The sequence below is a fragment of the Aplidium turbinatum genome, chromosome 7, assembly GCF_918807975.1.
Source record: "Aplidium turbinatum chromosome 7, kaAplTurb1.1, whole genome shotgun sequence".
Taxonomy (NCBI): Eukaryota; Metazoa; Chordata; class Ascidiacea; order Aplousobranchia; family Polyclinidae; genus Aplidium; species Aplidium turbinatum.
The window spans coordinates 17,068,934-17,087,135 of record NC_137478.1 but is presented as its reverse complement, the minus strand read 5'-3'; the positions used below and the strand labels follow the sequence as shown (position 1 = coordinate 17,087,135).

The 18,202-nt window shown below is 42.0% G+C and overlaps 2 protein-coding genes across 6 annotated transcripts in view; one reads left to right on the top strand and one right to left on the bottom strand.

Annotated features, from left to right (window-relative positions):
• Positions 1–3,195: 3,195 nt before the first annotated feature.
• Positions 3,196–7,793, top strand: LOC145773796 (uncharacterized). Its single transcript, XM_082584924.1, has 3 exons — positions 3,196–4,772; positions 5,142–5,338; positions 5,998–7,793. The coding sequence occupies exons 1-3, from the start codon at positions 3,196–3,198 to the stop codon at positions 7,791–7,793; spliced, it is 3,570 nt and encodes a 1,189-aa protein (XP_082441050.1).
• A 4,220-nt stretch (positions 7,794–12,013) lies between these two features.
• Positions 12,014–18,202, bottom strand: part of LOC145774375 (transcriptional adapter 1-like) — a 99,461-nt gene continuing 93,272 nt past the window's right edge. For 3 of the 5 annotated variants that reach the window (XM_082585613.1, XM_082585610.1, XM_082585611.1), the window contains exon 8: positions 12,015–13,049. In XM_082585613.1, coding sequence (XP_082441739.1) covers positions 12,885–13,049 — 165 coding nt within the window. In that variant the 3' untranslated portion in view covers positions 12,015–12,884. Of the gene's footprint in view, positions 13,050–18,202 lie in introns of all 5 variants that reach the window. The other 2 variants (XM_082585609.1, XM_082585608.1) reach the window with 1 other exon arrangement.

Sequence of the window (18,202 nt, the reverse complement as noted above, 5' to 3'; positions counted from 1 at the left end):
AACAATTCCTGCTTATCACTCAAAGAACCTAGGGTTACAAAAAGTTCTCCAATTTGAGTCAAAATATCCCTTCTAAGATGCCGGGCCTCTCGAACTGACTTAGCCTCATCGTTACTGGGTCCCTCCCCAGAATGGCCTGCCCGACCGCAAAGAACATCATCAGGCTTAAACTCAGTCGAGTCGACGGCGGCCGAGTCCCTGTCGCCACCGAGTGTAGATATATTAAATGTTGGGGCTAAATTTAACAATTAAAAAATTAAATTACACAAACACACGGATCCGTTCGTCTGTATGTAATGACCGAAAAGAAACACTCTTCCGAAAACGTCTATTCGAGAATTGTATTTCTGTAAAAATAGCCCAAGGCTGTCGAAATTGCGATGCAACGCGATACACCACTAAACTTGTCACTACAATACAAATTACTTGGATAAAGACGGAAATTTCGTTCAGCTAGCAAGCACTAAGCAAAACAGTTAAATATGTGTTCCGGCGGGTCAATTGCCCTCTTGTTTAGAATTGAAATTGTGATGAAAACTTATTTAGAATTGAAATTGTGATGAAAATTTGTTGACATTGAATCGTTATTGTGTTCTGCGTGATGTGGCTTGCCTGGCTGCCAAGAGATTTCACAACTGATTGTCGCTTTTTGCTGCGTGCCTGGAGCCGTTGTTTCTGGTCACAATTTTGCTTTTGTGTTGAGTTTCTTTTCATTATCGAAATACCAAGCTAGAGAAATGTCAATGTGTACCACGGATTTCGGATTTAAGTTATCGTTGTTAAAGCCATTATAAGTTTATACAAAATCAGGTTTTTATCCCAACTCGCTAACTCAATAAATCAAAAAACAACAAGAAACAATTGCAAGTATGATTGAGGCAGACCGAGGAGGGATTGTAGGTAGGCAGTGAGCACCTACTCTTGTAACCAAAAATAAAAACCTGATAATTGGACAACTGAAGTAAAGAACTATAAAGTATCTAAATAACGAAATAAAAGAATTAAAAGAACTAACAAAATTGGCAGAATTGAAAGAACAAGAACTAAAGGACTAACTTAAGAATAACAAATTTAAATTTCAACCAAGGAAGACTTGCAACGAAAGACTCATTGCAACGAAGACTCCTTGCAACGAAAGGACTTTAATATACTTTAATCGTGTTGTAAACTGGAACTCTACTGTAGCCTAATTGTGTACAATGACTTTTTTTTAAATACTGTTGTTTGTCAAGAGGCTTGCGTCACCGTAACTCAGCGAGTGGTAAGTCCCTAATTAATGTTGGTTACGCTGTCCATTACGTTACGTGTGTCGCTATTAGTGTGTGTAGGCTATAGTATACAGTAGTGTAATTTTTTTAAATTGATAAATGGAAGGTGACGGTGGCCATACGGTGTCTCGTACGTTTCTAGCTGGCAGTGGGACAGGGGGCGCTGCGTCTGGGGGTGGTACGGCGGACCACCCGGTCGTTGGGCGGGTGTATCCTCAGGGGGTTCATGGCAGCCTTACCCATGCTGATTTCACTGCAGAAGCTGTGCTCAGGGACGTCAGACATAAAAAAGAGAGGTGCTGCAGGGTGTTAGAGAATTAAGGAGAGGTCTCCCCATGGTACATGATGAAGCGTCGCTAGAGCGGGCCTTGGTTGATATGGCGGAGTTAGAGGGCAACTTTGGAGAACTGTTAGAACTTGCGAATAAACTAAAGGATAGCACTATGATATCTGAAGCTACAGAACAGGTCAGGTCAGAGATTGAGGAAATGAGACGTACTATAAAACAGAAGCAAATCTCCAAGGTAGATACAAAATTAGGTACAATAAAAGGAAAATCAACCACCAGTGCCTCGAGTAGTCGCTCGCGCCGTTCAAAAGAAGAAGAGATTGAAATCCGGCTCGAAATGGAAAAGTTGCGGTGGGAAAAACAGATGCGGGTGAACAAAGCCAAAGCAGAGGAAGCCAGAGCCAAAGCCAAAGCAGAGGAAGCCAGAGCCAAAGCCAAAGCAGAGGAAGCCAGAGCCGAAGCAGAGGAAGCCGAAGCCAGAGCCGAAATTGAAATGCAGATCAAGGCAGCCGAACTGAGAGCAAGGCAAAGTAAGCTTGAGTTGTTTTCACAATGTGGATCGGACCAAGGGTCGGAGCGCGGGCAACGACGGCCTACGGCCAGTAGTCTCGGAGTCACCGACTACATCCCTACAGCGATAGAAAAGGTCCAGAGGTGGGACGCTGATATTTTCAATCCGCCTGGGAGATCCCAAGACACTCATGGGGCCGCTATAGATGCCCAACCTAAACAGGGCAAGGTTAAACAGGAGAATTTAATGGAACCGCCACATAGAGAACCCCCCTTAAGAAAGATCTTTTCAGGGAACGCCCTCACAAACAAGTATAAGACGTGGACTAAAGATAATTTTTTGGAAAAACCGCCCGGGGGGACTCATGGGGCCGCTGAAAGAGAACCTCATTATGATCAACATGATTTTTATAGAGCGAAGGTTGTGAAACCGTCACAAACATGCCCCTTAACTGTAAGGAAAGATCTTAAAAGTGAGAGATGTAATTTACCACTAGTTAAAGATGATGGCCGTGAAACTAGACATGTTATGACATCCCCGCCAGGGCTTAATGCAAACAGAGGCGCTGAGGATCAACAAAACTGGTTCTATAAATATCACAATTGTCGCACTTTCTATGACAGGGCCGCATTGATCAACTATGACGGCAACAACATGCCATTTATATTTTTTAAAAACCGTATCGAATCACTAATGGAGAGTTGCCCATTTGAGGGAAATCGGCTGACTTTGCTACAGGCAGCCTGCGTACGTAGCGCCGCGCAAACCATTTCAAACTTAACATCGGATACTTCTGGTTGGAGCGAAAAGGAAAGGATCGATATGTCGCTGGATCGCTTGTCGCAGCGCTTTGGCGTTATAGAGGCGGCTTTCTCGCGGAGCCGGAGATTCGGCGGATACGGCATGGCAATAAATTATCTGGGATGTCATTATCCTCAATAAAGGAATTCAAAGACGAGCTGGCTCAGTGTACCCTCTTCGCTAGAGCGTATAACCAGCGTCATCAGCTAGAAGGACGTTTTGTACTAGACTTGGCAGGTCGATTACTTGGATATGCGAAGAAAGACTTTTTGTACTATCTGAAAGAGCAATATGGTAGCACCGAGGAACCAAGCTTCCAAAGCCTAATGGATTTCGTAAATTGCGAAGAGACGTGTCGCTCTACGGACTTCGCCATACGCTTAATGGAGGAAGTCGTTGCTAGAAAAGATACAAAACGGTCGGCGAGTGATAATCACATTATGCGTATTCGTCAAACCTCAGCACAGCCTGTCAGAAATGTCACCCAAGGTAGCAGTCGCGGGTCTGGCTCTAGTTCTGGGAGCCGAGAAGAAATGTTTGGTAGCCGCTCTTTTGAGGGTACGAGGAAGGACATACTTTGTATCTATTGTGAGAGTAGGAATAAGCAAGAGCGTCACAGACTACCCAATTGTCCCGAGTTCCTAAACTTGACGCCGTCGCGACGCCGGGATGTTATCGCCACGACTGGTCGTTGTCTCAACTGCCTACGTTTAGAACACCAAGCAAAAAACTGCACCCAATCATGTAATTGTAGGCGCTGCGGCGAAGATTTCCGATTTAAGCACTATTATCTACTGCACGACGCCTATGTGAATCCTCAAGGAACATCGGGCAATGGCAATGGTCTTAGAACGGCACCTGCCGTCACTAATCGTAGCGTAAGCATCGCTCATAAGAGGGCAGTGTTTAATCGTGTCACGGCTGCGCGGGTCATAAACCCATCTAATGGAGAGACCACTCTGGTTCACTGTCAACACGACCCAGGCTCTCAGCTCACATTTGTTTCAAGCCGATTGGCTAAAGAATTGTATCTAAAAGCCACGGATAATGTATCCTTCCGCATGGACACTCTAGCAGGCAAACAAGAAATACACTCTGATCTGGTTAAATTTAATATTCAATCCTTAGTTACTGACGAACTGTATGGCGATGTGGAAGCAGTGGTAAATGCACCTTGGAGTGACCATGTCGAAACATTGCCGCAGCATCAAGACTTAAATAGGTTTTCACATTTCGATAATGTTGAATTGATTTCGTTACCTAACAAAATGTCGGTCGATATTCTAATCGGGAATGACCATGCTTACTTGATGCGAGTATTAGAAGAACGTGTTGGCATGACTCGGGAAGAGTCCCATGCTATTTTAACCCCACTGGGCTGGCTGGCTAGTGGAGGTCGAGGTTCTATGATCTTTGGTGATTCTAAAGTACGTCGTGTTGCCATTAATGGTAACGTCGCTGAGGAGTCACTTAGTCTTTACAGTTTTGATGCGCAGGAGATTGAAATCAGTCGTTTAAAACATGTAATAAAGGATTTAACCCTAACAGATGAAACGATAGAACTGTCCCGCAATGATGTCATAGCACAAAAATTTGTTGAGACGCAAATGAAAGTTGAAGATGGGAGATTTGAAATGCCCGTACCGTTAAAAACCGACTTTGAATTACCGGATAACCACTCTTTGGCTCTTGACCGTGTTCTGAGCTTACGACGAAAGGCTTTAAAGCAATCTGATGTTCGATTATTCTTAGTAGACACGATGACTGAAATGCAGTCCAGTGAGTACATTGAGCCGGTAAAAGACGACGACTCATCGGCATGTGTGTGGTACTTACCATATTTTGTGACATCCCAAGCAAAAAAGCGAGTGGTATATGACGGCAAATCTGAGTTTAAGGTTAGGTGTGTTAATGATGTGATTTTGTCGGGCCCAGACATATTAAACCCTTTAACACAAGTTCTAGCTCGCTTTAGATTGGGAAAGTTTGGCCTAATGGCAGACCTAACCAAGTGCTTCTTCCAGATTCAATTACCAATGGAACAACGCGACTTGTTCCGTTTGCTATGGTTTGAGAATAATGATATCGAAAAGGGCAAAGTAATTCCGTTTAGATTTTGTGTACACCCTTGGGGAATTAAAAGCAGTCCATACATAGCCTGCTTAGCTATTCAAAAAATGATTGAACAAAACCCCACTGAAGCCAGTGACCTGACCCTGAGTACCATTCGAAAAAATATGTATATAGACGATCTGATATTCTGTGGAAATAGCCTTGATGAGGTCAGTGAGATTGCAAAAGAAGCCATTGACTTGTTCGATAGCCGAGGCTTTAGTTTGGTGAAATGGAGTGCCAACAAAGGGGCGTTGGATGTTTTGTCCAACTTCAAAAAGGAGATGTTAGCTTCTTCCTTTCGCGATGTCGACCTGGAAAAAGACGATACAGACTTACCAGTAGCAAAAACTCTAGGTTGCGTGTGGCAAACTGAGTCAGATTCATTATTCATTAAGTGCTCTCTTCGACCTTTGGAGAAGTACACACGTCGCTCAATGTTAAGCCAACTTGGCCAAAATTTCGATCCACTAGGGTTCGGCGCGCCATTCTTCCTAAAAGCTAGGTTAATTCTGCAGCGTTTAGCTATCGAAGGTCTTGATTGGACACCGAAGTGCCACAAAGCTACATAAAAGAATGGAAGTCGTGGCTTCATTCTTTAGATTTGCTAAAACAATTTTCCATACCTAGATGGTATTTTGTAAACACCGAGCCGTGTTGCGCAGATGATATCGTATATCAGTTACATGGATTCAGTGATGCTTCCAATCACTCCTTTGCTTCCGTGGTGTATATACGTAGGCTGTGTAAGGGAGTCCCTTGTGTATCCTTCGTTTTTGGCAAAAGTAGGGTTGTCCTCAAGCATCAAAGTGCATGGCCGATTGCCAGAAAGGAGCTTGTAGCCGCGCTTAATACTACGGAGCTGTTAAACCAGGCAGCTAACGCACTACACCTGCCTGATCTTAGAAAACATTTCTGCTGTGACTCGAATACTGTCCTTCAGTGGATCAGAAACCCTGATTTACGGTTATGCAAGTTTGTTACTCGTAGGTTAAATCGTATTTTACTCTTGTCAGAGGTGAGCGAATGGCATTACTGTCCGACACATCTCAACTCTGCAGACGTTGGAACCAGACCGAACGCCATCACCAAAACAGGTTCCAGAGAGATGTGGTTGAGCGGTCCATCTTTTCTCATGCAGGAAGGCGAGGTCCCAACGGTGAATGGAGCAGATGCTGCTATTCGTAAAATGGAACTGTCGCCGGAGATGACGGTAAGAGAAAATGCAACTGGCTCCATTAGCAAGATGATCGAAACCGCACCTACTTTGTACGTGTTGAAAAAGAGAGCCGCCTATCTTGTAGCTTTCACGGAGTTCATTGTATCCAAATGCAAGAAACATGGGTATGTAAAACCAAAGTTAAATGCATCTTATCTGGAGGACGCTTTAAATAGGGTTGTTTCCTACGTACAGAAAGTAGTGTATAGAGATTTGTTAAGTTGTGACGGTCTGCCAGAGTCGATCGATGTGGTAACAAAACGTCTTGCTTCGAGCGAAGCTGGCGCTGATAAACAGTGCCTGAGGGAGTTGCGCTCTCTAAAAAAGTATCGTCCTTGTGTGGACACACGGGGGAGACTTCGTATTGAAGGTCGTTTGAGTAAGTCTCCCGAAATAACTGTCGATGCGAAGCATCCTCTTATTTTGCCTTCGAGGCACGCATTGACACGGCTAGTTGTCCTTGACGCTCATTGTGATAGCTATCACTGTGGTGTGCAACAGACACTGTTATCTACTCGCCAACGTTTTTGGATTGCAAATGGTAATTCCTCGGTGAAACATTATTTGCATGACTGCGCTCCATGTGCCTTAGAGAAAGCAAAGCCTATCAGGCAGCTTATGTCGGATCTACCATTACCACGAACCACTGCCTATAACAAACCCTTCTTCAACAGTGGCGTAGATTATTTTGGTCCAATGACGTTTTTGGAGGGAAGAAGCCAAAAGAAAGCATGGGGTTTGTTATTTACCTGCCTTGCGAGTAGAGCAATCCATGTGGAACTTGTGACGTCACTATCTTACAGTGAATTTGTTTTAGCATTTACCAGATTTGTAGACTTGCGTGGATCTATACGTAACATGTACTCAGATAACGGGACCACATTTCAAGCGGCATCTAAAAGACTACCAGAAATTCTGGAGTCTTCTGAAATTCAAACTTCTTTTCGAAAAAAGGGAATTAACTGGGAGTTCATTCCTCCGTATGCCCCGGCCCAGGGAGGGGCCTGGGAAGCAACGGTCAAGCAATTCAAAATTGCCTTTTTCCACGTTATTGGGAACTCATCACGGAAACCCAACTTTGTTGAACTTCTTACATTTACGGGTAGTGCCACAAGAATAGTCAACGAAAGACCTTTAGTCCCTGTCTGTGATGACCCTAAGGATTCTACTGTTATCACCCCAGCCACACTCCTTAACCCATTCTTGAGCCCATTTTCATCAGTAGGAAATCCTCATGACCGAGATGAGTTACGGAGAGACTATAGGTATAACCTGGCTCTATCTCACAGTTTCTGGGAGAAATGGATCTCTTTCTATTTACCTTCCCTGCAGGGTAGAAAAAAGTGGGCCAGTTTGGTGGAAAACCTACAGCCTGGCCAATTAGTGGTGGTTGGTTCCCCAGAGGATATAACTAAGAGAGGGAGGTACCGTCTGGGGAGAGTCCATGAGATCATCCCCCAAATTAGGAAAGGAAAACCGATTGTCCGGCGCGTCAGGGTGGCAGTCTCAGTGGTGGATGAGGCATCGGGGGAGGTCAAAGTGGATTTGGTCCTAAGGGATATATCGTGCGTTGCTCCTGTGGGGAATGCTTGACTGCGTTCTGGACCCGGCCCCGCCCTGGTCTGTTGTTAGCGGGTGTCGTGGAGACATCTGTACCACCCTTGCCTTTCATTTAAATTTGTAGTGTATTGTAGATATGTACCGCGCAAATCTGTTTTTAACCTGCGTATCTCTATGTGTCATCCGCAGGGCCCCAATATGCGTAACTCAACAACATGTCCTAGTAACGTATGCTCTACAGCGCTCTCAGTGATCGGCCTCATTATAAGTAGCTAGTTAGTTACTGTGTAATGCATTTAATTTGTTTGCTGTGTGTGTCTCATGAAACTAACGTGGATATTAATCGTTAATCGTGTAACTATTCGCCAGGCCATTGTGGCCAGGGTATCCCAGTGCCTTGCACTGCTACAAAAGAATAGTCACCGTTTCTGTGTAGCTTTGATGATGTACATACTTTCTGTGTATTGCATTTCGGGAATCGACCCTTCTACTTCAACTTTTGTTTGTAATTATGTGCCATAATTAGGGGCCGCAATGTTCCGGCGGGTCAATTGCCCTCTTGTTTAGAATTGAAATTGTGATGAAAACTTATTTAGAATTGAAATTGTGATGAAAATTTGTTGACATTGAATTTGCGTTGTTTTTTGTGTTCTGCGTGATGTGGCTTGCCTGGCTGCCAAGAGATTTCACAACTGATTGTCGCTTTTTGCTGCGTGCCTGGAGCCGTTGTTTCTGGTCACAATTTTGCTTTTGTGTTGAGTTTCTTTTCATTATCGAAATACCAAGCTAGAGAAATGTCAATGTGTACCACGGATTTCGGATTTAAGTTATCGTTGTTAAAGCCATTATAAGTTTATACAAAATCAGGTTTTTATCCCAACTCGCTAACTCAATAAATCAAAAAACAACAAGAAACAATTGCAAGTATGATTGAAGCAGACCGAGGAGGGATTGTAGGTAGGCAGTGAGCACCTACTCTTGTAACCAATATGCGACCAACTTTCAAGCTACAATTTTACGAATGAGAGAATAATTTGCAATATTCCAAATCGCACGTAAGCATCTTATGTGACGTGATAATGATAAGCAATGATAAACTATTCAAGCACCTGTTTCAAGTTTGGCTAACACCTGTTCAAGCCTGGCCCACACCTGCCTCGCAATGAAAGATTTAACGATGATGTAATGTTTCAGCAGGTGTTCAAACGCTTGTGCAATTCAAGATTTAACGATGATGTAATGTTATGCTGCAGCTGCAATGTTTTACAGGTCTTGCAATCTTCTCATTTCTTAGAAATTTCCATGACGTAATTCGCTAAGATTCAGTAGACCTAAACGGTTTTATATGACGTTTGATATGAAAATTGTCCGTAACAGTCAGTAGGGTAGCAATTAGTCTTCAGCTAAGTCTCTTAAAACGAGAACCACCACGGAATACCATTCATTATAATAATATTACACATCATGTGGATTCATCACTTGCTTGCAAAAAACGTACCACTACCGACCTCAAAGAATCACATTCATAATTCTCAAAAACGTGTGTTTTTTTTACCCTACTAGTGGCCACTAAAACACCGAAAAATCTTAAGTGAGCGGTGTCGGTATTCTGTGTGCGCTTGAGCAAAGCACGTTGCTCTCCATTCAGCGGCATCTAATAAATGGAATAGTTACCCGGCAACAAGACTTCAACAATCGGAAACTGCACTCTGCAAATCTAGGTGACCGGGTCTGCGTCGTTGATTCAAATGCCCAGTGCTGTATTCGTAAAAAAGCACAGGGTAGGGTATAGCCTACTGTCAGTTTTGCTAAAATGATAAATAATACACAACTTGTAAAATACGAATTTTTATTCTACCATAACATGAACTATCAACATCAAAATTGGACGAGAGGTAGGCTACAAAATTGTTTATATGAATACATTCCAAACAACCTGCCGAAAGGAATCTACATCTTCATTAAAAATTCGGGACCTAGAATCCTTACCTGATCGGTGGTTTAGCAGCCAGGATCTTACATATTTTTTAGCGGTAAATTGAGCCACCGGTGGTCCATTGCCATTAATAAACATCAAAATTGATTGGTTTGAATCTTTATCCTCGGATTGACAAAGCCTTGGTAGGCTATTCCTGGTAGTTTCGCATACTTGTAGAGGTTCTTGACGCAGGGCAAGTTACCGAGATTGGCAGAGTGAAGTTTCCGATTGTTGAAGTGTTGTTGCAAGGGAATTATTCCATTCACTAGGTGCCGATGAATGGAGAGCAGTCCTGAGATGCGTTGCTCAAGTGCACACCCCGAGAGTTGAACCAGGGCGGCGTGATAAAATAGTTCATTAAACTGAAACTACATTCACATTCAGCTGTCGAACAAGATGAAGTTGAAATAGCCTAACTGTCACGAGAGGCTTCAAATTATTGGGCACAATTTCAACTTTTTCACTAAAGTCTCTTAATCCTTGGATTGAAGGTATTTCATCAATGTCAAAGCGTCTACAAATTCTTCTCACCTATGCTTCTCCATGACGCAAATTTCCTTGTATAATTTTTTCAGATTGCAAGTTAGCAATATCAACCAGTAGCCCAGTCAGCAAAGGTTCGTGGGGCCCACTTGGGCTGCATATGGGTTACCCACATTGTATTGCGTGGGCCCCAGTAGCCTACCTATGTGTTCACGGTTTGCAGAAATGTCCCAAGTGGGCAGCCCACCTACGTCTAATGGGTGGGCAGCCACCATGAAACCATTATTAAAATGTAAACCGCCGTCGCATTGTATCGTTGTATATATTCAATTTTTATGATTATTGCACTTTAATATAGCATAATGGACCGGTACGAACGTATATTTTATAATTTTTCATCATGGTGGGTAGCCCACTTCATGCCCACAGAAAGCCCAGAAAGTTTATTTCAAGAAATGAAAATAAATTCCCAGATACATTTTCATGATATGATAACATTATTAAGATAAATTCAATAAAAGATGTCGGGAATCGGTTGTAAAGAAAAAAATATGAAGTAGGCCGCGCACTTGGGGCCTAATCGGAAACATCAGATAAACTCACCTTAAGCCCACAAATGCCCATGGAAATCCCACATGGGGCCCACGAACCCTTGCTGACTGGGAGCCTACCTGACCATTGTCAGTATCGGCATTAGCGCAAAGTCTCATTTGCATTCTGCTAACAATAGGCTACTCTGAATGAATTGATTCTTGTTAATTGGCACCGTTTTAGAATTCTGTATCAGGAATATTTTTGAACATTAACTTATCCTTTGCAGCTAAAGCCAACTGTGTTTGTGTTTTTTCTTCCGGACTTTCCTTGAAACTCTCAATAATTTGTATTGTCCTTTTTTAACCAGAGGGTAGGCTATAGCCTACTATTATTGCTAGAAAAAGCAGAGAGTAGGCTATACTGCGTATACCCTCGAATACAGCACTGTTCAAAGCCTCTACAAGTAGGCTATGCGAAACTGCCAGGATTAAGCTCTGCACGAAGCTTTTCCAGTCCGAGGATAAAGATTCAATCAAATCAATAAGTCCACACACGTAGGCTAAGCCTATTATTGACAAGGAAATAAAATATTAGTAGCCTATGTTTGGACAGTGCTTATGCTTTCGAACAGGGGATCTTGCACCAGCAATAGTCTACTTAGATGGGATTCTTTCAAGGAAGATTTAGCTTGTTCACTGTTGATTTAAAGCAGTGGTTCTCAACGGGGCAGTACCGTCCCCCAGGAGGCGGTATGATTACCTCGGCTTAAGGGGGGGGGGGGGGCGTTTTGATTATTAGGACGCATTCTCAACTAACCCATCTACCGCCCAGCGTAACGATTTTGTCAAATAGCTCATATCTTCGTGGTAGTATTTCCTACCGCATACCTGGTTGAAAAGGGATTCAGCTGTGTTGTTCTGCTACATACCAAACAGCGAAACCCACTTGACACATCCATAAGAGGTGATCTTCGAATGTTTCTCACTGGCTTTACAGCGGATGTGAAGAAACTGGCACTTTCTCACCAAGCCCAAGGTTCACACTGACTACCACTAGGCCTACTGTTTTTATGCTCGCAAATATATATTTGCTTTTCATCAAATATAGTTACTAGTCTCTAAAACCCTTATAGCCTACAGCCTGTTTCACCCTAACAAGATATCATCAGAAGGTCCTTATATTGTAGAAATAGAATTCTATGACTAGAGGAACGTTCTTTATTTTTTATGGCCACAGCGGAAAATCATATATCTCCGTGGGAAAGTTGTAGGATAAAATTCCAAAATCGTTCGTGAGTATGCGATGATCGAAAGAAACACTTTTTTGAAAGTCTTTTCACAAATTGTATTTCAGCGAAGAATAGCCACAGGCTGTTAAAAAATAGAGCATAACACGGTAGGCTACGCATTAAGGTAGGCACTTTAACATTACCCACTCGTCGAAAAGCGTACTCGCGATTCAGCTGATTTCAGTCATGTGACTCGACACGTGATATTCTGATCGAAAAATTTTGATACAAAGAAATTTAACTGAATGCTTCGCTACAACCAGCGTTGCCTAATGGTTAGGGCAGAAGAATAGTGATTTCGTGGGTTCGATTCCCACCCTCTGCTAATACTATTTTTTCTTTTACAACTGAACTGAGTGCAAGAAGGATCTTAATGACTGCAATCTAGGGAGTTTAAAAGGAAAATTGTGACTAAAACACAAAGCAATTTCACATTGAAAAGCAGGCACTCTTCGACGAGTGGGTGATGTTAAAGTGCCTACCACGCATTAACGCACAAAACAAATTGTCACCACAAAACAATGAGATCAAGTGAAAAGATTGAGAATATACGATATAGCCTACTAGACTGACACGTTGAAGTCTACACAAATGCGATGATTTGAATAAATTCAAGGATACAGTCAGCACAGAATGAAGAAAATGGGACAAAACTGAGTTTGGATAATGATGAATGTTTTTGCAAATCTTTTTTGAAAAAGAACCCCACAACTTACGAGACCTGATAGTGCCATGGGTAGCAGTAGCCTACCATTATACTACTACTGGCCTAAATATTGCTTAAATGTTGTCGGTGCCGTCACTGGCAGAATTCGCCTTTGCCATGCATCAGCAGAAAGTCTTAAACCAGGCCATGGTGATAATCTAGTTCATCATTGTTAGTAACTTTAAGAATTATCTCGTCTTGCTTCAATTCGTTGGCATCGGGGTGCCAGAGATTTGACAATATTCGTTCAGATGCCAGAGCATAGACTGTGTGCGAAGGAAAGAGGGTTATTCTGAACATCTGCAAAAATAAAATAGTGAACCTTTATCACAGAAGTGGAATCTGAATAAAAAAAAAAATTGTCAAACTGCTCAGCCTTGTGCTAACGCCAGGTAGATCGCTCCTTCTATACAGTGTACATTAGGGCAATGGTTCCCAACTGGTTTTTAAGGCAACCCATTTAAAAAAAAATCAGTTCGGTAAAATCTTGCGACCAAAGCAAGTTGTCGTAATATTTTAAAAGCCATACAAGATTATGTTGCAAACAAACAGCACTACAAAAGCAGTAACTTTTCCGAAAATAATATGTTTATCAAATCACTAATGAGATAGCTGTGCTGGCTTGCTGTCAGTGAGTTTTTGAAATCGAGCCGTTATTTTGCTTAGGCATAGCCGCATGTCGGCTTTAACTTCCAGCCGGTTTCGCTGTTCAGTTTTCAATACACACGTGGCGCTAAATCCAATCCATAATTACAAAGCCAAGTTGTTGCAAATGGAATCTGTTTTTGAATCCCTAATTGTGAAACTGTGGGATACACTTTGTACATAAAAGTCCAAAAGCAGTGTTGTACGTTGACGCCGTCAATTTGACGGTGTCATTTAACGGCGTCAACTTTTTGCTGACGCTAGCAGCCGTCATTTTTTTTAATTGACGGAAGTGATAGCGCCGTCAACTATTTTGCCGATTTTAAGCGTCAAGCGCTATGCGTCATTTTTTGTTATCGTTTCACAATGTATTTTGGCCCGCGCGACTCAACTGAATTACCGGCTTTCGCGTTGGTTGGATTGGCTACCTGGAATACAAGCGAAAGAAGTTCGTCAAATGGTGATCACTCATATCGTGAGCAGTAGCCTATCGAGAACGAAGGATCAGACAGAGAAAGCGAAAAATCAATGAATGTCATTGCGGAGGTTGAAGATACTTTATTTCAAAAGCTCTATGCCCACGAAAAGAGCGATTTTGTTGCAGTGGACCTCGTTAAAAGATTTATATATGCTAAACCATCACAGCACGCTTGGAACAGTGATACCTTTCCGACTAACCGTTTTCAACTTGTTTTTGAAATACAACACACCAATACCATCCAGCGCTGCTGTGGAACACATGTTTTCGCATGGAAAGGACATTATGCGTCCCAAATGCAGCAGAATGTCAGACAAACGTTTTGAAATGCTTGTGTTTCTACAAGAAAATAACTAATATGCTAAGCAGCTAATTACAATACAGTCTCAAAACGTAATACCTGCTCTTTATTCATAGCTATTGTTAGCATAAACTTGGTTGAAATACTTTTGTGAGACCTTGGCTAAAATAGCGCTAGAAATTAGCGCTGACGCTGTCAATTTCTTTAAGAGCTGACGCAGTACTTTAAGCCGTAAAAGTTTTAGGCAATTCGCGCTGACGCCGTCAATTTGTTTCGTTGACGCGTACAACACTGCCCAATCTTTGCAGAATCTTTGGGATATTTGTCTTTGAAGGACGCAAAAGAAATACGGTTTGCTACTTCTGTCGTTATGTCCATAAACTGTTTTGCAACATGGATGGAAAGTTGAGGTATATCTTTTCCAGCAAATGGATCAATTATCCAATCATTTTGGTTATAAAGTGTTAGAGATTCTCCATAGTAGTGCACAAACTTTTTGGCAAACTGTTTCAGGTGTCTAATTATCGTTTGCTATCAACTTCATTGCCACAGATATATTGCGTTAGCTGAGGAAATATATCGTACCCATCTCTGGTGTTAGATTTTCAACAGGTCCTTAAAAGGCCTGCCTTTCGTTTTACTGCATTACTCCCGTTAATTTGTGTATTCGCCACCTAGCGTCGTTTCCCCTTCATTGTTATGTTATCGCTGATTTGCAAATGGCAACACTCACCACGAGATTGTCTATGGAACATTCGAGACGTTTTCGTTTTTGCTGTTAGTTTGCCAGCTGGCCGAACTTGTTAGCTACTGTAGTCTGTGACTCAAAATTGATTGAGTGATGTTTATGCTTTGTTAGCTGCTTCTCTGTTATGTATTTCTACAGGACTTAAGTTTGACAACTGCTATGGTAGCCTAATATTTACGTGTAGGTTGAATTCCATATTTGCAGCTTGCTAACTCTTAAAGTTCAACTTACTGGTGAGCGTATTTGTGATGTAATAATGTTTTTTGTAGCTGAATGTTGACTTTCTACCGTAAACAAACGTAACGTATCTCTGGTGTGCGTAAATTGTTGTTAGGCTAATATTTCAAACTTAAATATTGCAGAGTCAATCACTATAGAATCCTTCGCGTACAAGTGCATCATTTGGCCTTACTGATCCGGTCATACTACCGGTACGTTTATTATTCTGAATTGTATGATTGATTGATTTGTGTCGTGAATTGTGGATTCATGTTTACTACTGAATTATTGACTTAATAATTTGTCAGCCTAATGGAAATTAATTCTTGTAAACCGATCTTAACTAGGCCATGTAAACTGCCACGTTTCTTTGTTTTTAATATTGGTCTAGCGTTATGGTTGTACGGTAGCCTACGTAATAATTGTGAAAGGTAACATCGCCAATTTATTTATTCAGTGCGTCATTGGCCAACCTGTGGAACTTGTGTACCGTACAGTGGATTGAAAACTGTTAGTCAACAAATTTGGTACGTTTATCAGTTCGACTGTTATTCTTGCTGAATTGTGACTAGTGTCTTATGTTGTGTTATTTCTTGACAGAAAAACCGTATAAACTTCATTGCTGCGAAGCAGTCATTGGAAACCGAGTGATTTCTTCAAGTTGGCGTGCTTTAACAGTTGCTCAGTCCTGCCGGGTGGATTAAGAAAATCGTGGCGTTACCGGCGCAATTAACTACCGCACCTGTTGTGTTCGCGTCGCACACAACATCTGGTGACATAACTTTTCCAGAATAAGAGTTTTTTGTGTTAAGCAGAAACTTTTGCGGCGTGATCAATCACCGTAAAACCGTTGCCTTGCATAGATAAATTTAGAAAATTCACAGAGTCAAATATATCGGCAAGGTAAGCAACTTTTGCCTTGAAATCTTCTTGCAAAAACTTCTCGGCTAATCTCACACAGTTCTGTTGCCTCAGGAAGATAGCAATCTCCTCTCGCAAATTACAAACTCGCTTCAGGACACAACCTCATGACCACTATCGCACTTCTGTGTGCAACAGCAATGCTTGATGATAATCAGAATCCACAAAGACGAAAACAAATGCCGATTTAGTGGACTTGTTTTGATGAAGTTTACACACTTCACATCATTCAAGTTCAACACTTCGTGCAGCTCTTGAGACAGCTTTTTTGCAGCAAAGGCCTCTCTGTGGAGAAAGCAATAAGTCCATACAGCACTTGGGGCTTTGTCTTTGATGCGTTTTACCACACCAGACTATGCGTGGTCCAACGTGTGGTAGAAAGCTTTGTCATAGTTTGTCCGACATAGCGTTCGTGACATATAGTGCACGTTACAATATATACCCTGTAACTTTGTCAAGTTAATTTATGTTTGAGACTGAAATTTTTGTTGGGTTTACATTTAATAATAGCCTAATAATAACAATAATAAAGCGAAAATTGTTAAAACTTCTTGCACTACGATCATGCTACAAAGCTTTCCGATGTCTCGACATGAAACGCTTCATGACTTGTGTTTATATTTTTCAGTTTTGTGATCGATCTCATCACGTTTTAAATTTTTTTATTGTTATTTTTTTCGCCCAAGATACAATATGCCTGAAAAACAAGCGACCCAACTTTGGGTCGCAACCCATGAGTTGGGATTTGGGAACCACGCATTAGGGGGTTTCATATTTTCAAAAGGCTGTCTACTTTTTTCATTTTTTCAGTGATTAATTGATATATGATTTAGTGGGGGGCAGGGCTGCGATTTTTGCCTTTTTTGGCGGCAATGCCGCTCGACACGCGCCGTCACTATTGGACAAACGCCGTGCCTTGCGAAAAAAACTTATAGAGGACGTCAAGTCAGGTCGAGGAACAAACAATCGGAGGGAGCATCACATGATGCATGCAATCATAAGAGTGCCGACTTAACGTAAATTTTCTTGCGCCAGGTACTTCAAGGCAAGGCCTAAAAGCGACGCTTCACTCAAGAAATTCCCAAGGCATCCGCGCCGCCATTTTGAATACTGCGGGAAAATGCTTTGATCGAAGTTCTAACACCTGACACCAAACATTTCGCTACCAACGTTTCGTGCTATTTGACACAACGGGTTTCTTTTATAGATAAAATAACCGAAGTAGGCTACTTTTAGTTTTCAACGTTTGTCAACGTCTATACCAATTTGTATTTCGCCGTATGAGCCAATTAACAAAACTAACTTTGTGGGATACTTTTACCCAAGTTTTTTACATCTAGAAAATAGCCTAGTTTCCGACCAGATCTTCAGAATCAGAACTACAGATGAGAAAAGCCGCTATATATACGAGTTCGCTTCCAGAAGAACAGTAGGAAGTCACTGGGCGTGGACAAGGCAATGCAATAGACAAGTCAAGTTGTAAGCTCTGCCCAACAACAGATAGGCTGGGATGGTCTTCAGTTAGTCAGTATTACACATGATCAAAAAACGAAAGAAGTCTCCACCAACACAGATGGCAAAACGATCAGTTGGTCGGTCTAACCGAGAAGCGATTAAGGTTCAGCAAACAGCGAGTGAAGTGCGGGATCTGTTTGAAGGAGCTATCGAGAGAAGCATTGCCAAATCACTTCGGAACTTATTCAGGTAAACTTCCGGCTAATAGTGTTTCGTAGCCTGACGTCGCAAAGCATTTTCAATTTTGAACATGTTTAATCTAACAGTTGTAAGCAAAAGCATGCTTGATAAAGTACGCCTACTACGTTTTCACTTTTCAACAATAAAATTTTATAGATAAGCCCGTTCACGCATCGATACATTCTTTTCTCGACGAGACAGTGATAACTCAGTTCGGTCGGTGAGCTTCCATCTGCAAATATAAGGTCAAGCTCTGGCGATAGCACAGCTTCATTAGATGTTCAAGCTCATCAGGAAGTTGAAACGACCTCTCATGTTAAAGTACCACCAACAATCGAAAGGTCTGGGTTTGAAGTTGGAATGTTCTCCAACGAGTTACGAGACGAATTACTCTTCAACACCTACAAGTGATGAGCTGTCTGGTTTTCGCTATCTTCTAGAGCCGC

Excerpts from the sequence above, each read along its gene's own strand:
- LOC145773796 (XM_082584924.1), top strand. The coding sequence starts at position 3,196 with ATGGATTTCGTAAATTGCGAAGAGACGTGTCGCTCTACGGACTTCGCC. Across the intron at positions 4,773-5,141 it reads AAATCTGAGTTTAAGGTTAG|CCTTGATGAGGTCAGTGAGA; the intron begins GTGTGTTAATGA and ends CTGTGGAAATAG. Across the intron at positions 5,339-5,997 it reads ACCAGTAGCAAAAACTCTAG|AGGTGAGCGAATGGCATTAC; the intron begins GTTGCGTGTGGC and ends TACTCTTGTCAG.